The following is a 21307-nucleotide window of genomic DNA, read 5'->3' as shown; positions in this document are numbered from 1 at the left end:
TGATGAGGTGAAAGAAAGAAAAATCACTATAATGAAAAATCCAAAGATTTTCCCCAAAACACAGACATTTGTTATTGTTCCTGGCTAGAAATGTGCAAAATATTTCAAAAGTTGAAATGGATGATATCAAGATGTTGGAGAAACAGTAGAACATTTCTGATAAATTTTGAATGTCAATGTTGGGATATTTTAGAAACATAGAAGACTGACGGCAGAAAAAGACCTCATGGTCCATCTAGTCTGCCCTTATACTATTTTCTGTATTTTATCTTACAATGGATATATGTTTATCCCAGGCATGTTTAAATTCAGTTACTGTGGATTTATCTACCACGTCTGCTGGAAGTTTGTTCCAAGGATCTACTACTCTTTCAGTGAAATAATATTTTCTCATGTTGCTCTTGATCTTTCCCCCAACTAACTTCAGATTGTGTCCCCTTGTTCTTGTGTTCACTTTCCTATTAAAAACACTTCCCTCCTGGACCTTATTTAACCCTTTAATATATTTAAATGTTTCGATCATGTCCCCCCTTTTCCTTCTGTCCTCCAGACTATGCAGATTGAGTTCATGAAGTCTTTCCTGATACGTTTTATGCTTAAAGAGAAGTTTCTGATTAATGTTTCTACAGAATAATCAAGAGTACAATACTACCTAAGAAACCACTATTGCTTATTTATTTGCCATTAGACCTATAGATGCAGAAAATTGAACAGTAAACAGTACATGATTTCCCTAGAGAACAGATTACATGCATCCTTGAAGTGCATGAAATTGTACTGACAGCAATGACATTTTGATGAGGTGAAAGAAAGAAAAATCACTATAATGAAAAATCCAAAGATTTCCCCCAAAACACAGACATTTGTTATTGTTCCTGGCTAGCAATGTGCAAAATATTTCAAAAGTTGAAATGGATGATATCAAGATGTTGGAGAAACATTAGAACATTTCTGATAAAGTTTGAATGTCAATGTTGGGATATTTTCATTTCAAAAGCTTTCTGCATCTCTATTCGTGATGAACAGTCTTTTTGTGATTATTATTTATACAATGAGGAAGCCATTATAGTATTTCTCTAAAAGATTTCATTATTCTTGCTCTTTTCACCAATAATAATTGTTTAATTGAAAGAACTCATGCATATGCTATTACAAACTACTTCCTTACTACATCCAACAAAAGTAGTAATTCTACTGTATTGCCAGATGACACTTTATCCATTAAGAACTTAAATTCAAAAGATAAAGGAAACTTCAGTATTGTACTCTGAATAGCTTTAATCCGACTATGAAGACTTACAGCATCAGATTGAAAAGGTAACCCTAGAATCAGAATAATCCATGTACAACCTACTTGAAAGCAATGATGTTTGGATGTTTCAGCTTCCTCAGGTGTTTGATATCTGTTTCACTCTGCTCCCTCACTTTTTTGATGGCCACTTCCTCTGTTCGAAATTTGCCTAAGAAAACAGCTCCTTGTGCTCCACTGCCCAACCACTGCAGCTCAGATATCTCTTCAAAAGGAACCTCCCATGTATCTGATAATAAAGAAGCAGTTATTATAATTGCAGCTAACTTTGAAATTTTGACACAATGTTGCATTTGAATATGCACGTGCGGTTTTGATCTACACATAGATTACTCCTCACATGGACAATTAAATGTTGCATGTTCTAGACTTGGCAAATCAGACAAACCAGACTGAGCCACAGCAACGTGTGACCGGGTACAGCTAGTAATAAATAAATAAAGATATGCCCCCATCAGCAGCAAGGCTCATGAGTTAGCTATCAAGAGAGTCTCTTTCTTTCCTTAAACCACAAAGCTTGAATTACAAGACTATCCTAACTAGTAAAAGAGAAGTCAATTGTGACTTAAATCCAGTTAAATCTTCATTATGTAGTTTTTATTTTTATTGGGTGGGAAGATGTTAGTTAGAACAATACAGTACAATTTATAGTTTAATTTTTGTGACAGCTATTTCACCTATGTCTAGAGGGAATTTCTTAGTCACTCTGGTCAACTGCAAACTTTTTTCTTGAGTATTTATGATGCAAGCAATGTCCAAGACAGCATGTACTGAATCTCCATAACTTGTTCTCCATAATTGACTCTTATTTGGAGAAGAGCATAGAAGACCCATCTGTTTTAATGAAGATGGGCAGTGAATTACAGCAAAAACATGATTTTTAATTTACTTTTGATTCTGAGGGAGAGGGGATTATAAAGGCCTCAAGCAGCTGGTTCCAGGAAATAATTTCCATTCATTTCAAAGATATGATTACTATTCCAACTGTGCATTAAGCTTTTTAAAATAAATGCAGAAAGTATAATTTATGTGTAAAGTTACTTTATGTTCCATTAATCTATTTATTTTATCTTAACTATATTAAAAGATGCTTTGACAGAGAAGCTTATAGGATTTGATGTAGTATTACATTATTATTTATCTCAGCAATACCAAAAATGTCAAAACTAGGGAAGTCTATTATTTGAATGGAGTGATTCCCAACAATTATTAGCACTCTGAAATAAAAAAGACAAACCTATACTGAATAACTAGATTAAAACAAAATGTATCCAAGATAAAAATATCAGCCAGTCTTAGAAATGTCTAAATATAAATTGTATATGATAAAATTACATATAAAGATAAAATGACACATACTTCTTTTCATAATTCTGAGTTTTAAGGTGTTTACAAATTAATAAAACTTTAGAGAACATAATCCTTTTGCCATGAAGCTTTTGGATGGGGCAGGGGTGCAGGAATAATAAAAGATAATTTTATTTGCCGTTTACCTTGTTGTTGCAGTTTGTAGTCAGTAGAATAGGCTTTCCCTATAATATTCCATACTGGCTTTAAACAGCCAAAAAGTCCCTCAAGAAAGCCACCATTACCGCTTCCTGTTCTATTAAATTGTATTTTGATGTCTTCAGTTCCCTGGTTGTTCTGTCCGCTTGTATTGTTATCGTTGCCCTGATGAACAGTAGCTTCTAAATCATCTTGTTCTGTTAACTGGAGCACACTGTTTTCAAATTGGTCCCTGGAATCTTCACTCACACTGGTTAATACTGTTGTGGGCACTGGGCTATTTATATTGTCTGATGCATTGTTGTGAGATAAACCCCTTTCTTTTCCCTCTTCTATGACTGCAGATGGAGGATGGTCACCAGAGGGTATACAATCCCCATGCATCCCGCTGAAACTTTTATCTTCATTGAGACTCTTATTGATAATAGTTGTAGAGGAAGACCAGCTCAGAAGCTCCTGAGAACTGGTCATTGTATTGTGGGTATGCATGTGTGTGGAGCGAATAGTCAGATATACTGTTTTAGAAGAAATGAATGTTCATCCTTAGGGAAGAAAGTGGCCACAGCACCTGTAACAAAACCATGGAACAGGTTACAAGAATCATACAATCAGAGAGAAACATAGAAACATAGAAGTCTGACGGCAGAAAAAGACCTCATGGTCCATCTAGTCTGCCCTTATACTATTTTCTGTATTTTATCTTAGGATGGATATATGTTTATCCCAGGCATGTTTAAATTCAGTTACTGTGGATTTATCTACCACGTCTGCTGGAAGTTTGTTCCAAGGATCTACTACTCTTTCAGTAAAATAATATTTTCTCATGTTGCTTTTGATCTTTCCCCCAACTAACTTCAGATTGTGTCCCCTTGTTCTTGTGTTCACTTTCCTATTAAAAACACTTCCCTCCTGGACCTTATTTAACCCTTTAATATATTTAAATGTTTCGATCATGTCCCCCCTTTTCCTTCTGTCCTCCGGACTATACAGATTGAGTTCATTAAGTCTTTCCTGATACGTTTTATGCTTAAGACCTTCCACCATTCTTATAGCCCGTCTTTGGACCCGTTCAATTTTGTCAATATCTTTTTGTAGGTGAGGTCTCCAGAACTGAACACAGTATTCCAAATGTGGTCTCACCAGCATTCTATATAGTGGGATCATAATCTCCCTCTTCCTGCTTGTTATACCTCTAGCTATGCAGCCAAGCATCCTACTTGCTTTCCCTACCGCCTGACTGCACTGTTCACCCATTTTGAGACTGTCAGAAATCACTACCCCTAAATCCTTTTCTTTTGAAGTATTTGCCAACACTGAACTGCCAATACAATACTCAGATTGAGGATTCCTTTTCCCCAAGTGCATTATTTTACATTTGGAAACAGAGCATCTGGTGAGGACATTGCTAGCTGAACTTCCTCCAAGGAGGAAGAATTGGGACTGCAGCCTCTTATCAATCTGACTATCTTCCTTTATTTATTTATTTATATTTATTTATTAGATTTGTGTGCCACCCCTCTCCGTAGACTCAGGGCGGCATACAAATTCCTTCAATGTGGGCATCCTATAAAACGGGACCTCAGAAGCAAGGCACCACAGTGTAAGTAACGTGCAAGAAATAACTTTGTGATACGGTGAGATACTAAAGACTATGCTTAGAACATGCATCTTTTGGATTGCCCATAGATTTAAAAATTAGAATTAAGGATTTTCTTAAGAAGCAATTATTTTAGGTATTTATTAACTTGCTTGGCTTTCTATTACACTCCAACCCATCAAATTATCAGCAGGTTAAAAATGAACTAAACTATGGTAACTTGGTTTTGTTGTGATTAATGCCAATATTATAAAAGAGGCATCTGGCTAGTACCATTTATGTATGATGGGGCACGTTTCATATTCTTTCCAGCAAGGTTTGACCTGCCCTTACATCTTTTAGAAGAATGATAAAGACTTCAGCTGATATCATGACTTTGCCATCTTGTATCCTTATGTTTATTCTTTGCCTGTTTTATTTTTGTGATTGGTAAGATGATTCTTGATTTATGATTTTGACTTCTAAATGTATCATGGATTTTATTTATTTATTTATTTATTTATTTATTCATTCATTCATTCATTCATTCATTCATTCATTCATTCATTCAATTTTTTATGCCACCCTTCTCCTTAGACTCAGGGCGGCTTACAACATGTTAGCAATAGCCCTTTTTAACAGAGCCAGCATATTGTCCCCACAATCTGGGTCCTCATTTTACCCACCTTGGACGGATGGAAGACTGAGTCAACCTTGAGCGGGTGATGAGATTTGAACCGCTGACCTTCAGATCTAGCAGTTAGCTTTAGTGGCCTGCGTTACTGCACTCTACCCACTGCGCCACCTTGGTTCATAATTAACTGTCTATATCAGACTTGGGCAAAGTGCGGCCTGGGGGCCGGATGCGGCCCGCCTGCTGTCTGTGACTGGCCCGCGGAGGTTGGAAGGAAGGAAGGAGAAATGGAGGGAGGAAGGAAGGAAGGAGAAATGGAGGAAGGAAGAAGAAATGGAGGGAGGGAGGGAGGAGGGAAGGAGAAATGGAGGGAGGAAAGAAGGAAGGGAGGAGAAATGGAGGGAGGGAGGAGAAAAGGAGGGAGGGAGGGAGGAAGGAGACATTCTCTTTCCATTTCCTTTTGCAAAAGTCCAATAAATGCTCATTTTTTAATTGTTCATTGGTTTCATTGGCCTTTCCAAGAAATTTAAAGCAAACCCCCCCACCCCACCTCTCAGGGGGAAAAGGGGAGGAGGAGGAAGAAAAGGAATCCAAACCTATTTTCAGGCAAAGCCTCCACTATGTTTTCTCAACTGACAATGTAGGTCAGTTGAAGAGAGGCACCTGAAAGGAATATTTTGAAAGAGAAGTAAAGAACTGCCCAAAAGCAGAAATAAAAGGCAGAGAAAATCAGAAAGACAGAAGCTTCCCTCCATCTGGAGAAGAATGGAAGGAAGGAGAAATGGAGGGAACAAGAAGGAAGGAAGGGGTGGGCAATTAATTTATAATTATAATATAATTAACTCAGTTCTACCCAATAATATACAGTATTGGGTAGAACTGAGTTAATTATATTAATCTGGCCCTCTAAAACCATCCCAATTTCTCATGCGGCCCCATGGCAAAATTAATTGCCCACCCCTAGTCTATATCATAGAAACTATTGAGAGTCCTTGGATTATGGTAGGTAATAAAGTTTCATAAATACCGTAGATAATGATTGATTGCCTTAGTTTGATTCAATTTACAGGTTTTAAGCTTTGAAACTAAGTCATGTTTCAAAAGTATCCTCTTTATAATCAGCTGCACTATTATTAGAGCTGAAGAAGCTAGTTTTAGCCTAAAATTAATATTTAACATTAAAAAAAAATCATCAAAAACCATAAATTTAAATTAATTTTATGACAGCTAACATTTGGAGAGGGGCGGCATATAAATCCAATTAATAAATAAAAAATAAATAAAATTTGTTCCTCACAGCAGAGTACGCTGAGTAGATCCATATTAACCAACTGGGATAGAAGAAAGAAAGAATATCAGGTGTTCAGGAAAACATGCCTCAGCTTGAAGAAAAGCTAGTTTGTCCAAACACTGCAAACAATCAGTTTTTATATTGTTGCCTGCCTTCTGTTCTAAATATACTATTAAAAAGACAGTCTTACTAATATTTCCAATCAGAGCAATAAATGCAGCAATAAATGCAGAGTGGGCCTTCTCCGAGTCCCGTCAATTAAACAATGTCGGTTGGCGGGCCCCAGGGGAAGAGCCTTCTCTGTGGCGGCCCCGGCCCTCTGGAACCAACTCCACCCAGAGATTAGAACTGCCCCTAGTCTCCTTGCCTTTAGTAAGCTCCTTAAAACCCACCTTTGTCGTCAGGCATGGGGGAATTGAGACATCTCCCCCGGGCATATACAATTTATGCATGGTATGTTTGTATGTATGTTTATTTAGTAAATGGGTTTTTAAAAAATATTTTAAACTATAATTTAGATTTGTCATGAATTGTTTTGTTCTGTTGTGAGCCGCCCCAAGTCTGCGGAGAGGGGCAGCATACAAATCTAAATAATAAATAAAATAATTAATAAATAAAATGCTTAAGACAAAGAGCAGTTAAAATTATTCCCTTTAAAGTAGTTATCAAACATTGCTTCTTCCATTGCTATATAGTATCTATATATTTCTATACAGTATCTATACAGTACTTTGGAGCATATTCTTTAATGGTTGCCGATGGCATTATTCACAATGATTTTTGACTGACCTCAGTAGCTCCTACTGCAAACAATTCCCAGAAGGGGCATCACATACTGACCATCAATTGATAGAAACAGATTGGAATTATATATGAAATACAATGCTAGAGCCTTTGAAAACAGCAGGGACTGACAACATATTGAGATTTAGAATTCTTTTTTTTAAAAAAAGCTAATGATATAATGCAAAATATCTGCTCTTAAAAGAGCTGATTGTATATGAATGAATAAATCTAGCCATTAACCCAAATAGTTAAAAATCAGTTTGTTTATAGCAATGATACATCTTAAGAAATAAATGGGTAGCATGCTTTTTCCCTCAATCCAAAACACACTGTTAAAACTGTTAATGCTAGATTTTAGACTGTATTAAAAAGGATTCTGAAGCCATTTCAGCAGACAATCAGATTACATTTTCACAAAGGAAAAAGAGGGAGAGGGGGAGGAAGCCTGCTGTTGTGAAACCAATTGCAGTTATTTCTCTTGGTATTCTCGTGATGCCCTGCATGTCAAATAATTATTAAAATTCATCCTGTTCTGTTTTCGAAACGGAGAAAGATCTCTGCATAATGTGCCAAATTGCAAATGCGATATATCTATAATAGCTCCACAGAGAAGTAAAATACAGACTGCTGCCTAATACAAAAATATTCTCGGCTTTAATATGCCTTCCAACATCTTTTCTATTGTATCGACAGACAAATCTATCCCATCTTTTGAAATGAACAATTAACAGCATAACATTGGTCCTTCTGCAAGCAGAGACCTTGAAATAAGACAGATTTTTACCAATGTATACTTACAATGACAGGAACATTATACAACTATGCTCCATCTCCTCATTTTATGGAGAGTTAGCAAACGACAAACCTGCTCAATAAAAGCCAAGAAAGGAAATTCCACCCACACAATCCTGCAACCCCACTGCAAACACAGAAGCTACTAACGTCACAAATTCATGAATGGATGCCTACGAGGCTGTTTCAGGACTCCCGAACAAACCCTGCGGTGGTGTGTGCCCTGGAAGGGGAGGGAAACGGAGGAGCAGCCAATCAAAGGGAGGCAACTACAGCTTGCCTTTCTTCAGAGGAACCTCATCACAGAATGGACAGCCACCACCAATCAAACCCAGGCAACAGAGTCTCAGAGGGTTATCAAATAAACCCTGCCAGCTGGAGGGGGTGCAGAGCAAATAGAAACAGATGACAACATAAAGAATTCTAAGGTACAACATATGGAAAGCATAGAATTGTTGCTACAAAACTGCAAAATGGGAAAGCTCTATACCTCCACTATATAGTGAACATAAAAAAAATAAATGTTCTTAAATAGGCTTTGTTCGCCACCTAATGTATATTTTGTTCATCATTAATCTCTCTCTCTCTCTCTTTGTGTGTCTGTGCGCTCTCTCTCTTTTTCTCTCTCTGTGTGTTAATATATCATTATAGTATTTATTTATCAGGAGCACTCTTCATTTTGTTTTAAAATTGCATATACAGCCCATGAAACATAGTAAATAATTTAAATGTATAGATTAGATATTTATATAAAAGCATTTTTTGTTCTTGCAGGGAAGAGCCTTCTAATTTAATGTCTAGTCCAGATAAAGATAGAAAAAAAACTATTGCTTTTTCAATGCAAGTTCCTCCAAAACCACAGCTAGAATTTGAAAAATTCATTACAGGTTTTGCATCTGATGTGTATATCTGTGCCTCGGTGTATTACTTGTCATACCATAATTTTCACCTATGACAAAGAAAACCCCCCTCCATGTTGCATAAACTGTAGCATAGTTTTGTACAAAATTACCATAGCAGTCAGGATTTAAATAGCAACATGCATATTACAATAGTATATATTTATACCACCAATCCTTAATTTAATATTGTGTGCTCCTACCTAGCAGGAAAAAATGTGGAAAAAGTGGTGGGAAAGAAGAGGAAGGTTACAAACATAATATTTCATTCAGGTGAATTGCCCTAATAGATTTTTATTTGAAGTATTCACTGCTTTTCAGAAATATACGGATACCATTCCTTATTTCAGATCTGCTTGAGTGTCATTTTCACTGTTAGATTTGAGAAGCAGATACATTAAATGAATGTATGAAAGAGGGTATTTAACAGCTTTTAATACCAAGCATGGGGAATGTTAATATATACAGATGCTCAGACTAATTGTCCTTCAATCTTCTCCAGGTTTAGAAACATAGAAACATAGAAGGAAGGAAATTTTTGCTTTTAACTTGGATGAAGTAATGTACTGACTATATCCTGATTTTCTTTTTCCAGAAAGCCTATCTTTGCATGATACTTATGCCAGAAATGTCTTAGATTCCTCAAACGAGAACTTAACCATAGTTTCAACTGGGAAACCATGACCATCCTAGCCACATCCAAAAACACTGGAGAATTCTTCGAAGCCTGGGACTCCGACAAATTGGCTATCAATAAACACATAGGAATAAACAGCATCTACATATTGTACAACCAAGAAACCAAAAAGGGAACCAAAAGACCAAAACACCTCTCCACCAGTAATCAACATCCATTTGCGCATAGATGAACACCAAGATTAACAGTCAGACCAACAATCAAGAAGTAAACAATATCCCAATCAAGGAACTGCCAAACAAGTTTACAGTAAACAGCCCAATCGAACAAGGTCCAATACCACTCCCACAGGGCAAACCACAAGAATATAAATTGAGACCAAACTCCATTCAACTACTAGAACAATATTTATTTATTTGTTTTATTTATTTATTTGTTTGTTTGGATTTGTATGCCGCCCAACTACCAAGGGACTCTGGGCGGCTCACAATCAAGGAATAAAACATACCATATGTTGTGATTCCGTCTGAGGCCCCTCAGGGAACGGCTGATCCTCTGCCGGCTTCCTGCTCAGAGGGGGAGGATGAGGAACAGGAGGTTCAGGCAGACGGGGAGGAGGAATCTCAGGCTGAGGGAGAGGGAGGACAGCCAGAGTCCCCCGAGAGAGAGCTCTCCCCAGCAAGCAGCCTGGATTCCTTAGATGAAAATGCACAAGCAATAATCGATCTCCGGCAGAGAAGAGCAACACAACGAAGGGGACAATTAGCCAGGTACTTTCAGCACTAAAGAGGCAACAGCTGGGTTTGGGTGTGGTGCTCTCTGGAAAGGCTGAAAAGGCAGACCCACCCTTCCTGGCTTGTGGAGTATTATCTTTGGGAGTCCTGGGACCTGGCTGTGATCTTTGGCGTCTTGGAATTCTGGTTTGTGACTTTGAATACTGAAACCTTGGGGGGAAAAGGTGTGGGTCTTATTCTCTACAGTGGTGGGTGTGCCAGCAAGAAGTCTGCTGTATTGTCTGGCCATCAGGACTCTGCTGTGAAGTCTCATAGCCTGCCTGTTGGGAAGAACAGGTTTTTCTCTGTGTTTATTTTTCACACTATAAAGTGCTTTTGCTTTTACCAGCGTGTCTGGCTGCTTTTTCCAGTTGGTGTTGAAGTCTGGGGGCACCCAGACAGAACACCATATAACATTAAACCCCTTTTTAAAAAGTCTAAAATAATTTAAAACCAACAATTTAAAACAATTAAAATAGTTAAAAACCATACACGCTATTAGTGGCATTTGAGGTGCCATGTCCTTTATCAGCAGGCCAAATGGTCTGAATTGTTGTCTCTTCCAGAATTTTCCTACAACAGCTTTAATACATTCCTCCATGGAATTTATAGCTACCAGACATCTCCCCTTGCCTATGTAGTTTTATGTATGGTATGTTTGTGTGTATGCTTTTTAAATAATGGGTTTTTAGACTTTTAATATTAGATTTGTTACTGTATATTGTTTTATTACTGTTGTGAGCCGCCCCGGGTCTGCGGAGAGGGGGGAATACAAATGTAATAAATAATAATAATAATAAATAATAATCTTGTCTTCCAGAACTCTACTTCCTTTTCTCATCCCTGTCAGTTTATTTATTTATTTATTTATTTATTTATTTATTAAGTTTGTATGCCGCCCCTCTCCGTAGACTCGGGGCGGCTCACAACAGTAATAGAAAAAACAATGTAGAATACAAATCTAATAATTAAAACTAAAAACCCATAATTTTAAAAAACATGCACACAACATACCATACATAAACAATATAGGCCTGGGGAAGTTATATCAGTTCCCCCATGCCGGACAACAGAGGTGGGTTTTAAGGAGTTTACGAAAGGTAAGGAGGGTGGCGGCAGTTCTAATCTCAGGGGGGAGCTGGTCCCAGAGGGTCGGGGCCGCCACAGAGAAGGCTCTTCCCCTGGGACCCACCAAACGACATTGTTTAGTCAACGGGACCCGGAGAAGGCCAACTCTGTGGGACCTTTAAAAGAACAATTAGATTTGGTTAAAGTTGCATATAAGTAACTGCACACAAGCAAGATGACCTCTGTGGGAGATTTGGTGTGGCTTTCCACTACATTTTGCCTATTCCTGGTAAATGGATAAGAAAAAGATGAATTGGAATGTATTCTGGATTCTGAACACAGAGCAAAATGTAGGAGTATCTCATTCACTAGAAAGGCTATCCCAAATCAGAGAAATAGAGCAAGATGGTAATAGATGTCCATACCTCACATCCAGCATTCCAGATTTCATAATACTGTACTTGCACAACACTTGCCTCTGTTAATAGCAGTTACTATCAACAGACAGCTTTAAATCAACAGACACTTTTAAAAAGGGGTTAGGCCTTCTAGTGTTGGGAGGGGAAGGGAGGAACTTTCATCTGAGTCTACTCTGCCAGATTTATACATTGCAAGTGAGAGAAACAGGAGGAAATGTGTAGCCATTGAGAGTAATTCTAACTGCGGAGATAATATAAAAGAGTTTATAGTTGTCCCTGAGAAAGGAAAGAATGAGCCACTAATGAAAGAAGCTGAGATTTGAACAAGATCTATTAGATCTACTAGATCTACTCTAGAGGTCAAAGTGTGGTATATCTAAGAAAGTCACTCAAAATAACCCCACTTTGATTTTGTTTACCATATGATGGGATAGAAAGTGGACAGCCTTGTAGGATTCTGTTACCGTACAACAGTAAAATGTCCTACTATTCTTGGAGTGTTCTTGACCTGGCCTACTTCAAAGGACTGACATTATATACATACATGGTGAAAAACAGAGCAAATAAATTGATTTGTATAATTTGGCAGAAGTTTTCTAACAGGGATGTGGGTTAAGAAAGTTTAAGACTTACAGATCCTCATAGAAAGATAGTAAATATATGTGGTAACACAAACACAGTCAAGAACAAATGAGTGCAGAATGAAAGCACAAAATAAGTATAAGAACAAAATAAGTGTATTATGGCAATGTGCTCTTTCAGGGAGAATAAATGATAAATTTATGAAGGAAGAGTGAAACAATCAAGATGAAAGGATAGACTGGAAAAGCTGAGGTTTGATGAAATAAATCAGATATCCAAGAAGACAGAGGTGAGAAGTTTAAATTTAAAAAGATAATACATTACTCTGTCTATGTTGTTAGAAAGCATGGCTTCCATGGGTAAAAGCACATGGAAATATACAGAAACCAGATTTAGTAAAATTTCATTTTCTTTTATTTCCTGCCTTTATTTATTTTTTTGCTTACTATTTCTTTCTTTCGCTCTGCATAGTATTTATAAACCTGAAAGGGAACAGCAAGACATATATGTATACAAAAACAACTTATTAGAAATACAACTGTTTATGAATAGTATAAAGCAGCAGTTAAACGTATAAGAAAAATCTATATATGTAAAAGCCAAATACCACTCATACATCATCACAAAATCTCCAGAACCATAAAACCTACAAACTTGAAACTTAGCACGTATGTTCCTCTTGGTTGCTAAGTGCTCGTTAAGAAAGGATTGTTCAAAGTGGCTATCAGATCATTAGTTATTTCTTATATTATTATTAATATGCACTAATGCTAAGGAGTTAGATGTTCTACTCCCCCTCCCCATCTGAAAAGAATTCTGTTTCAACTGCCAATGCCAGCACGTGACTCATCAGCCTGCGGGCTGGGAATTTATACATTCCACTCCATGCTAAGGAGTTCAGTTTCGTAGCGAAGCACAGGTATCCAGCTATTAGTATGAAATATTTATCAGCCTAAAAGTTTGGACACACATTGGTAAGCCAATGTTTTCTGAACTGGTTAAAAAAGCCAACAGTTAAACTAGAGCTATTGATATTAAAAATGTCTGTAACATCATTTTCCTTACTCAGAAGAATAAGAAAATCCACTTGTTCATTTCTCAGGGAAAATCATGATGTTTTTTCATCACTGTTGTTACATTCTCAGACTGAAGCACATAGCTTCAATCAGGTCTTCCATTCTGGAGGGAAAATACTGACTGCTGATTGGCTAGACTAGTGATGGCGAACCTTTTTCTCCCTGGGTGCCAAAAGAACGTAGGCAGTGAAGGGCTACCAAATTTTTACTACTACACTGTGGGCGTGGCTTATGCAGGACGCCCTGCATTTCCTTTTAACATCTTTCAGTGCAAATTGGGTGCTCTGGGTGGACCTCCATTTTCACTACCCCACTGCGCCCCCCCCCCCCGGTCCAGGCAGTAGCCCCCCCCCTGAACGTATGCACACGCTATCAAGCATACGTGAGTGCCCACACCCATAATTCAATGCCTGGGGAGGGTGAAAACAGCTTCCCCCACCCCCGCAGGCCCTCTGGAGAAATGGCCTGTTTCCCAACTTCTGGCGGGCTCAGTAGGCTCGTGTTTCACCCTCCCCAGGCTCCAAAGGCTTCCTGGAGCCAGGTGAGGGTAAAAACGTTCTCCCCCATCCCCCTGGAGGTTCTCTCGAAGCCAAAAATACCCCCCCAGAGTCTGTACGAGTCAAAAATCAACTGGCTGGCACACCACATGTACATTGGAGCTGAGCTAGGGCAACAGCTTACGTGCCACCAAATAGGGCTCCGCATGCCACCTGTGGTATTCGTGCCATAGATTCACCATCACTGGGCTAGACTGTCTGGCAGCTTCATATAAAAGTGCTGTCTGTCTTTGCTGGGTTTGTGGCCTTAATTCAGATCTTGTCACAATTTTAGTGAACTGCAGAGAAACTCCGGATGGATTTTCCCCAATATTCTAGGCAATGCAAGCTGTACGGTAACCGGGTTTATTATTTTGACTATTGGGAAGGGCCCTAAGAATTTTGGCCCTAGCTTTTTGCTGGGCAATCTCAATCGGATATATTTTGTCATGAGCTAGCTCACCTAGCTCTGACTGAGCTGCACAGGCCGAAATAAGAGGGGAGGGGTGTTACATTCTCAGACTGAAGCACATAGACTTCAGTCAGTTCCTCCATTCTGGAGGAAAAATACTGACTGCTGATTGGCTAGACTGTCTGGCAGCTCCTTGCAAAAGGGCTGGCTGTCAAACAGAGCCTTATTGGGTTGTAAATAGTTGCCAAATAAAGAGTAGTTGTTTTGAAGTCACTTCTGTCTGCCTCTTTCGTTTACCCTATCTAACAACTGTACTTGGTTCATTTTCTAGAACAATTCAACCAGTATGTGATAACAGTCAAGTGAATTGGAGACTATTTTTTTTAAAAATCATTGTTTGTTGTCAGGCTATTTCTGTTCCACTTATTACCTTTAATTAATAAACTTTGTCTGATCAGGACTCATTTGTCTGATTTTTCTACACAATTTATCTGATTTCAAAAGCCTTGGGGATTTTCTGTCCAGTTCAGGTTTATTATTTTAACTGCTGGTTGATAAGCCTTATTTAAGGGTACAAAGGTTGAGTTCAACACACAGGAAATCAAACAACACTAGGGAAGCCAAGACATTGTGTTCTATATGTTACTTCCTTGTGTGTGAGTATTTGGCAAGTCATCACATTTTCTTACTATCAATCTTCTGCCCTTCTCTTTGTTTTCTAAGATCAATTATTATAACAGATTACCAATTGCAGCAAAACAATTTTATAACCCGCACTGTACAAGAACCTCAGTCTTTCAAACTACTTTGGTCAATGGAAGGTCTACAAGATTGATTGTAAGACTTTAGAATGATAGAATATCAATCTAATCACATGAGTAATTGTTTTTTTTAAAATGCCCCTACGACAAAAACAAAAACATAAAGTGAAAATCAAAATAAAATGAAAAGGGAAAATGCACTATGCTGGTTATTTTGGACAACGTAGTTATTAAGACTTTCTAGCCAATATCTAGAAATACTTTGAACAATTGTAATAATTGTATTAAAAGAAAAATGTTTTCAAAGCTAAATTCACTCCAATTGGCAAAGCTCAGTTTAGTAGGTTAACTTAGTGTAGCTTGGTTCCTATTTTACCTATCATCTAATCTTGTTTCAAAAGCCCTTCTAAATCTTGTCCATACTTTTATATCAAACTTATTTTATTTATTTTATCCTCGAGTACAACTAGATCTTTTACTACATAAATATATTTTATTATATTAACATTACTGAAGGAAACGGTTATTGTTCATCATAATGAATCATTATGCCCCCATTTTTAATTATGTTTTATTTTAAATTTCCCATATTGATACTTTTTTATATATTACAAAGTCAAATATACAGTATTTAAAAGCAATTCTTAATCTGAATAAATCAAGATAATTCCTATTCTAATTTGGTCTGAGATGACTGGGGAAGAGTACCATAAGTTTTCAATATAATTAGTTATTGTTTTGTGGTACTGATTCAATTATGGTCTCTATTTATAGATTATGATTTTGTAGCTCTTTGCCCAAAGTCTTTTAGGACTGAAAAACTGCCAAATAAATAAAATGAAGTTATACATACTATATTAATGTCAGCCTCAGTTATTTTCTTAATATAAGGAAGCCTTGATTAGCAAACATTTAATAAATTCCCATGAGATTATTTTAATAACAACAGTTCATTTAGTAACCTTTGCAAATTACAATGGCACTGAAAAAAGTTACTTATGACCATTTTTTCACATTTATGACCGTTGTCCTCATTTACGATCTCGGAATCCCCATAGCCAAGTGATCAAAATTCAAAAGCTTGGCAACTGACTGATATTTATGACTGTTGCAGTGTCCTAGGATCATATAACCATCTTTTGCAACCTTCTGAGAAGCAAAGTCAATGGGGAAGCCAGATTCACTTAACAATTGTGGAAAAAAGGTCATAAAATGGGGCAAAACTCACTTAAAATGTCTCACTTAGCAACAGAAATGTTGGTTCAATTGTGGTCGTACGTTGAGGACTACCTATGCATTTCCTCTTCAAAAAGTATTTTATGTCTCTAGAATATTACACAGAATAAAAAAATCATCACTTACCATTCTCAAATCGTGAATTCCAATACAAAGGCAACAATCCATGGCTCATTTTATTGCATTCCAGCTGATTGCATCTGCCTGCCACTTCCTTCCAAAATGTGGATTTGTGCAAACTAGAAGGCAATTTCAATAAGTTAAATGTATGTAGTTAGCCAAATACATTACCATATAACATTGTCTGAGTTTGTTTTATCCATTTATAACTTAGATTACTATTAGGACACATTTCTGTGCCACATTATTATATTATATATATCTCTAGATCTGTTATCTCCCAAGTCATTCTACAAGGACTTGGTTTTTTAATTGGAGAATAACAATGTGATCCGAGATATCATAATAATGGTCATATCACATCCTGGTCACTGAGATTCTCTTGGGCTCCCTCCTCCCTCCACATGGAGACTGTACTCATTCAATTGGTCCATGCCTGATGGGTCAAACTGGATTTCAAAGAAAATTGGGAGAAATACCTTCCAATTTGCTACATGGTCCTGCAGAGGCCCTGGCAGCTGCCTGGAATAAGAGGTCACCTAGGCAGCCTCTTCTGACCCATCCCTCCCATTATACCACATGTTTAGAGAGGAGTTGAGATAGTTGAAAAGAGATGCCTGTGGCATCACTGAGAGAAAACAAAGAACAAACTCAACCAAACCTGAGCTAAGGTTGCTATTAAGGTTGACCTTGTGGCAGCAGTAAGAGCAGCCTGGCATCAGTACTTTGCTCTTATTGAACCTACAGAATGCCAGTCCATTGATGGGTTCATACTCTCATTAGAAAGTAGAGAGGGGCAGCATCCTAGAGTTCCATCTACAGGGCTGTGTAGAGAAATTCTCCAGGCATCTGGAGGATAAATTCACTTTGATTTGTTCCAGTTGGGTATCAAGTGTGGTACAAGTTCTGTAGAGATGCCCAGAGAGCAGAACTATCTAGTTATCTCGGAATGGTTTGTTGGACATAAAGAAGTGGACAGGGATCATTGCAACACAAATGCTACCACCTGTATGTATATGCTTCTCCTGGCTTGTTAAGGCTGCTCTGGAGGTATCATGTGGTGGGTCCAAGCAATGGGGAATTTATTCTTGTTGGAGGAGGTATTCCCAGCTTGTTTTTCTCTTATTCAATAAGCCTACCATTGGACAATTTTAGTCCAATTTCCCATCTCTTTTTTGGAAAAGGTAGTTGAGAACATGGTGGAATTGCAACTCCAGTGGATCCTGAGAAAGAAATGGATTCTCTGGATCCATTTTCAGTCAGGTTTCAGGTCTGATAGGAGATCAAAATGGCATTGGATGATCTCTGATGGGAGTGGAATGGTGATGGTGTGTACATCTTGCTCTTCTTGATCTCTAAGCGGCTTTTGATACCATTCACCATAATATCCTTTGTGGGCCTCTTAGAAAATAAGAGGACAATTTTGTGCTTGTTCACCTCTTCTCTCTGAGGCCAGTCCCAATCAGTATTAAAGGGAAATGAGAGGTCCAACTTACAGTTCCTGCTTTGAGGAGTATCACAGGTCTTTGTATTCCCTCCATTCCCTTTTACCTGAAACATCTAGATGAGATCATCTGTCACCAAACTACTCTTGCTCAAAAGCCTACCAGCCATTTATCTATCTATCTATCTGTCTCTCTATCTATCTACCTACCTACCTCTATTTCTATACTGCCCAGTAGCAATGGCAGTGCAAGGCTCCTCCTACCCACCCCGACATCATCACTTCCTGGTTTTTTAAAAAACGTTTTAAAGCCTTTTCCCCCCTGCTGGTTCCCCTGAAATAAATAAACAAATAAAAAATATAATAAATAAATAAATAAATTGCTGTTGCTTTAAATCAGGAGTTTCAAAACTTAGCCGCATGGCTAAGGAATTCTGGGAGTTGAGGTCCACAAGTGTTAATATTGCAAACTGTATGACTATATTAATATTGTTTCCTCATTGCGTATTTGGCCACTATGACAATCATTGTTGTACCTCATGATTCTTGACAAATGTATCTTTTTCTTTTATGTACACTGAGACCATAGGAACCAAAGACAAATTCCTTGTGCATGCAATCACACCTGAGCAACAATAAGTGTTGTAAGCCACCCTGAGTCTAAGGAGAAGGGCAGCATAAAAAATCAAATAGAGATAGATAGATAGATAGATAGATAGATAGATAGATAGATAGGGAAGGAAGGAAAGAAAGAAAGAAAGGAAATAATTCTATTCTATTCTATTTGGAGACTCCTGCTATTGAAAAGCCTTCGGAAACTGCTCAGAAAGTTGTTTTTAATTGCAGAAGCAAAGTGACAGCATTGGATAAAAGGAAATCTTCTAATATGGTTCTATGTTTTTGAAGTTTGGGGGTTTGTGCAATATGGGCTTTGTGTTTCTAAAGGGGTTTGGGTGATTTTCATTGCGGCTAAATGACTTTCAGGCTTCCACTTTCTATACTATCATTATCTCATTATCTCTATCAGGCAAGAATGTGGAATGAGTTTCAGGCAGGTTCTTTGTTAGCAGGTTGATTTTTCCTTGTTTTTCTGTGAGCCTTTTTATTATGAGCAATGTTTTATTTGGAGGGGTTGCTTCCCACAAAAGAAAGAGGAGGGGAGGAAGAGAGGACCACAAACTTGTCTGGCACTAGACACAGCTTCAGAGGATGCTTTGAAACAGCAGAGCCAAGGCTGGAAGGGACCTCAGAGGTCATCTAGTCCAACCCCCTGCTCCCTGGCAAAATGGATTGCTAAATTGGCCACACCCACCCATTCACATGGCAACCTGGCCATGCCCACCCAGTCACATGGCCACACCTACCTGAAGCCACACCTGACTTCCAAGCCATGTCCACAAAATAAGCCACACCCACAGAACCGGCAGGGGAAAAATTCACCCCTGGTCCTCACACAGCACTAGTCAAAGCATTTCTAGGTTTGGCACTTTAAATAGTGCAGGATTGCTCTAAGTGTGCATTGAAGGTGCCTAACTGCTGGCCTCCAAAGACATTCCAGACTGGATAACTTCACCAAATCCTTCAAGTAATCTTAAAATTATTTCAACCTATACTAGTGGAGATAGAAAAATTGACAAAGCAAATTGGTTGACCAACCCAAAGGAAATCAATTAATTAACATAGGCATACTATTTACTGTATGATGTCTAACTATATGTACTGTGCATTATGTGATTCTGGGTTTATTTAATAAATATGTATTTTTACTGGTATTTGTGCGCACACACGTAAAATTTGCAAAAATATTGCAGATAAAATTATGGATATTATAACTGCTTACGCAGCACACTTTTGCAAATTAGGAGAAAGGCTTAAACTAAGAATAAATCAAGATTTCAAGTTCAGCTATAAGCAATGTAACCATTATATATATATTGACATTATTGACAAAAATTATAGCAGATTCCCAAGGAGTAAAAGGTAGGAAGGATAGGAGTTTTTGCCTCTTTTCTGATATCTCCCCATATTTTAAGACAATAATTATAGAAATTGTGTACTATGCACATCATTTCAATCACGATGTGCCAGATGTAAATTGCATAATTTGTGCTATTTACATATTTTTGTCACATGCAATGATATGCAATGTCATATGGCTTTTACTGGAGTCTTACATGCTTAGATAACTTTTTCTCTTTTTCTGCTATACACAACAGCTAGGAATGTACATCTATTTTTTATTAATAGGAGCTGGTTTGGTAAACCCATCTTGAAAATCTGCTTATACAAATTGACAGCATAGAAACATATACTATGTTATTTGTGAGTCAATGGGTGTGCTTGTGGGATTTTTACATAGGATATATTTTTCCTGGGACTATTTTTTTGACCTCCGTTTTCTACAATAACTATTTTTGTTATATTTCATAGAGACAATATTTAAGTTTGGACGTCATGACTCAGTAAAGAAAGTCAAGTCAAGAACTACTGGCAAGAGAATAAAGGATTTGGGAAAAGAAACTGTAATTTAGCTGAATGTTTTCTTTAACTGCTTACGCAGCACACTTTTGCAAATTAGTAAAAGGCTTAAACTAAGAATAAATCAAGATTTCAAGTTCAGCTATAAACAATATAACCATTATATATATATTGACAAAAATTATTTTCTTACTTGGGGTAAGTTGAGAACTTTAAACAAAACAAAATTTCTAGCTTAGTGCTATGTTAATTATTTTAGATTTCTTCTAAACAGATTTATAACAGAAAATATAGCAAATAAATAATAAGTTCTTTCCTTTTGCCAAGGCATAAGGAATATATTTGCTAGCACTTAAAATTGTGTAAATTAATTCAAGACAAAGGTTTCTTTTAAAAGTATAATAGATGAGTACACGATCAGAACTACCGGTAATTAGAAAGGCATTCTCATTTTATAATGTTACTTCTGTTTTGCAAGGCATACTGGAAAAGTGTTACAAAGTGTTCAGAGATGAGGTACAATCTGTAGGCACTATTTTAAAGTTTTTAGTTACCACTTATTTAGATAGTCATTACACTTGTATCACTTCCAAAATACAGTGTGAGTGGAATATGCTAAATGCTTGATAGAACTTTTAGTGCCTTCCTATGATATTAAAAATGCTTCTCTTTTACAGTAGTACTCCATTTCAAACATAACCCATGTCCTTTATCTACTTTAGGTATTCACCCACAATAAGGGGGGAGGCAGTAAGAAAATGCACAATACTATAAGTAATCTCATTACTGTATTTATAATCAATTCATTTATTTTTGCCCTAGTTTTCATGTCAAACAGATGAAATCTTGGATTTATTTAACCCAAGTCTTGTTAGAACTGAGAGAATACAGCTAACGTGGGCCAATTCATATACAAAGATCAAATCATGTTCTATTATAACAAAACTACAAATCAACAAAGTTTCTTACTCA

At 37.3% G+C, this 21307-nt stretch overlaps 1 protein-coding gene across 3 annotated transcripts in view; it reads right to left on the bottom strand.

Moving 5' to 3' along the window:
- Positions 1-21307, bottom strand: part of MAP3K13 (mitogen-activated protein kinase kinase kinase 13) — a 46590-nt gene that overhangs the window by 24149 nt on the left and 1134 nt on the right. For all 3 annotated transcript variants that reach the window (XR_011559214.1, XM_070753100.1, XM_070753101.1), the window contains exons 2-4: positions 16420-16532; positions 2803-3383; positions 1355-1538 (exon numbers count right to left, since the gene is read on the bottom strand). Coding sequence is in view for 2 of the 3 variants with exons in the window: in XM_070753100.1 (XP_070609201.1) it covers positions 1355-1538; positions 2803-3304 (686 nt within the window). In the remaining variant the exon portion in view is untranslated. The remainder of the gene's footprint in view (positions 1-1354; positions 1539-2802; positions 3384-16419; positions 16533-21307) is intronic.

The sequence above is a fragment of the Erythrolamprus reginae genome, chromosome 5 (genome assembly GCF_031021105.1).
Source record: "Erythrolamprus reginae isolate rEryReg1 chromosome 5, rEryReg1.hap1, whole genome shotgun sequence".
NCBI classification, from domain to species: domain Eukaryota; kingdom Metazoa; phylum Chordata; class Lepidosauria; order Squamata; family Dipsadidae; genus Erythrolamprus; species Erythrolamprus reginae.
The sequence above is the reverse complement of the archived record's forward strand: the minus strand, read 5'-3'. Positions and strand labels throughout refer to the sequence as shown.